This window comes from Sphaeroforma arctica, assembly GCF_001186125.1.
Source record: "Sphaeroforma arctica JP610 unplaced genomic scaffold supercont1.3597, whole genome shotgun sequence".
In the NCBI taxonomy this organism is placed as follows: Eukaryota; class Ichthyosporea; order Ichthyophonida; genus Sphaeroforma; species Sphaeroforma arctica.
The window spans coordinates 1-3261 of record NW_014036961.1 but is presented as its reverse complement, the minus strand read 5'-3'; the positions used below and the strand labels follow the sequence as shown (position 1 = coordinate 3261).

The following is a 3261-nucleotide window of genomic DNA, read 5'->3' as shown; positions in this document are numbered from 1 at the left end:
TATTCTGCGCTTGCTGAGGGCGTGTAGAGAAGTACTGCTGTCTGTGATCCAGAGTAAGAGGATGTAATGCTGGCTTTGTTTCTTAAAACACATGCTCAGAATGTCTAGTTTGATCTTAAAAAACCAGGGTAAACAAAAACGAGTTGGGATCGCACTTCAGAGACACATTCGCGTACAAACCAAAGAATTTAATAGGAATACCCTTGCTTTCCGGCATGCTTCTCAACTTTGGACTCAGTATCGCAGTACCGGAAGTGCCAAGTTTAAATATAAATGTTCGTTCAAAATGCCAAATTTAAATATTAAAGGCCTTTTAAGATTGTGCTTCATATCGTATACCCAACAAACTCTATACGAAAAGCGTTTGTATTTATATCGAAGGATTCGCACTAACGAGGTTGCAATTGTGTAATAATCAATCAAGAGAAGTACACTCAAGAAAACATTTCATTCTTATCATATTTTAATTTACAAAGGAGTTGGAGTACTATTAAAGGGATGCGTTTGCTTACTAAACACTTAATATTTAATAACCAGCCTCCTCATCATTCACTTCGTCAGCGAAGTCGTCCGCATCGTCCTCTACGGTAGCATCCTGGTATTGCTGGTATTCTGATACCAAATCGTTCATGTTGGACTCGGCCTCTGTGAACTCCATCTCATCCATACCCTCACCAGTAAACCTGTAAATGTACAATGATAATGCAACAGATTAGTCTAGCCCTACGTTTATAGAATAAGTACACATAGTTACTACTGAACACGTCAACCTTTTTTTTTACTCCTTGTACAAGCTAAATAGACGTCCTGGACAAAAATTAAGAAGTAGAACGAGATCAAACGGGAGGGTCAAACACAAGTGGGAACAGACAAACCAATACCCAAACTTACACAAACATTTGCACCACAGTACAGTAACCAATAAATGCGTGCAACATACCAATGCAAGAAGGCTTTTCTTCTGAACATGGAGGTGAAGTGTTGACTGACACGCTTGAAGAGTTCCTGGATAGCTGTGCTGTTGCCGACAAAGGTCGCGGCCATCTTCAGACCCACCGGCGGCACATCACACACCGCCGTCTTGACATTCGAGGGGATCCATTCCACAAAGTACGCGCTATTCTTGTTCTGCACACCAAGCATCTGCTCCTCCACATCCTTCATGCTGACCTTGCCGCGGAACATGGCGGCTACCGTCAGGTATCGGCCCCGTCGCGGGTCGCAGGCGGCCATCATGTTGTTGGGATCGAACATCTGCGCCGTTAACTCCGCCACGGTTGTGGAGAGGTACTGAGACGCGCCCGGGGCCGTGAGGGGTGCGTACCCGGGCATGAAGAAGTGCAGGCGCGGGAACGGCACCATATTGACAGCCAGCTTACGCAGATCACTGTTGAGCTGACCCGGGAACCGCAGAGAGGTGGTGACACCGCTCATCACGTGGGATACGAGGTGGTTGAGTTCGCCGTAGTCGGGGTTGTTCTTCTTGAGCGTGCGAAAGCAGATGTCGTATAGAGCCTCGTTGTCAATGCAGAAGGTCTCGTCAGTGTTCTCGACGAGCTGGTGTACCGAGAGGGTGGCGTTGTAGGCCTCTACCACGACATCGGATACCTTGGGCGAGGGTACTACAGAGAAGGTGGCCATGATACGATCGGGATACTCTTCTCGGATCTTTGAGATCAGAAGTGTACCCATACCTGGAAAAGGAATGGGTGTGGGAGCGGTGAGTTTGGTTACATATGGACAATAAACGACAGACTACCGTATAGACCTCTAGGCGGTTGTGTGAAGCACCACAATAACTCAACGTTAGTTTACAACTACATAGGCATAAAAGTACGCTTTCTCAGAGACTGTCTTATATGCACATAATATACTGGGTTATATCACGTTCATATACATATCTCACGGCGGAATCAGGAAAGTCTTTGTCCACAAGGATACAGGCTTACTGATCGAGATACCAAAGGCACCCGCGGTTTGAGCCAAAGCTAGAGAATTTGAACTAACTCGTACTATAAATCATACGTCCAAACACGACCAAGGGGTTCATCAACAATCGCGAGTACCTTAGTATATTCAATCACACAACTACAACATACAAATATGTGCCTGGTCAATGTCGTCAACAAACAACACATAAACATGAGAAAGTAATACAATATATACAAGTTTTAGGCCAGCTCAGAAGCACGTTTCTCAACAAGATTTCTTCTGTGCAGATCTTGGTATAAATGTGTTGTGATCATCATACGAGGCCCTACTCGGCAAGTTAACACATTAGAAAAAGAACGTATATGCCACGCACATCAAAACATTTCCGTTAAGCTATAAGAAACCATATACACCAACTACACGAGTACAGTCAAACCATGAGGAACACTCCACAATAGAGGTAGAAGAAAAATCATACTAGAGACAAGTCCACCGGCGATATTATATACGTTGTCAACAGTGTAAACCACACTATATACGGCGCGAATATGAGTGTACAATGAGTAGACTAGCGTTCCAGCGGATGCCGTTTATAGCACTACTGCGCACACAACACGCTACACAGTTTCGCATCGTATTCGATAGACTAACATCAAACCGTAAAACAGGATTTGTACAGAAATCGAAAACGGCATGACCAGATTAAGGCCTTAAACCCCCCCCCCAATTTTCCCCCAAAGTACTGGCCACAAACCGTGGTGCAGTCAGACACAGTTAAGCAAAGCCAAAACGCACACTAATCCATTAACGGGACCATAGTAGTTTAAGATAAACCAACTTCATGGTACATCACTACCACAGCGCCTACATCGGGTTCAAGTAATACACTGGAGTATGAACTAACCCCTAAGGTACGTGCACTATACTTCCAATGCCAGACAATCTACAGGCTAAAACTCCAATGGTCTACATATCCACCCGTGTTAAAATATACCACGAACGTACCGGATCCGGTTCCACCGCCCAGGGAGTGGGTAAGCTGGAAACCCTGCAGCTGGTCACAGTTCTCGGCCTCTTTACGCACAATCTCAAGCACATCGTCTACCAACTCAGCACCCTCGGTGTAGTGTCCCTTGGCCCAATTGTTACCAGCGCCAGACTGTGCGAAGGTGAATGGTTAAACTCGATATAATTGCTATAACAGGTATGCTTCAAGGGGCACAGATAAGTAAAGCATATATAAAGACATGACTATAAATCTAATCACTGCACTATATAAATATATATATATATATATATATATATGTATGTATGTATATGTATATATCT

The 3261-nt window shown here is 44.4% G+C and overlaps 1 protein-coding gene across 1 annotated transcript; it reads right to left on the bottom strand.

Moving 5' to 3' along the window:
* Positions 1-445: 445 nt before the first annotated feature.
* Positions 446-3106, bottom strand: SARC_13688 (tubulin beta-4 chain; the record flags this gene model as incomplete). The annotated part of the gene is made up of 3 exons (XM_014292182.1): positions 446-683; positions 941-1694; positions 2938-3106. Coding segments are annotated over 3 exons (1080 nt in total), but the record flags the coding sequence as incomplete, so codon positions are not given.
* Positions 3107-3261: the final 155 nt, after the last annotated feature.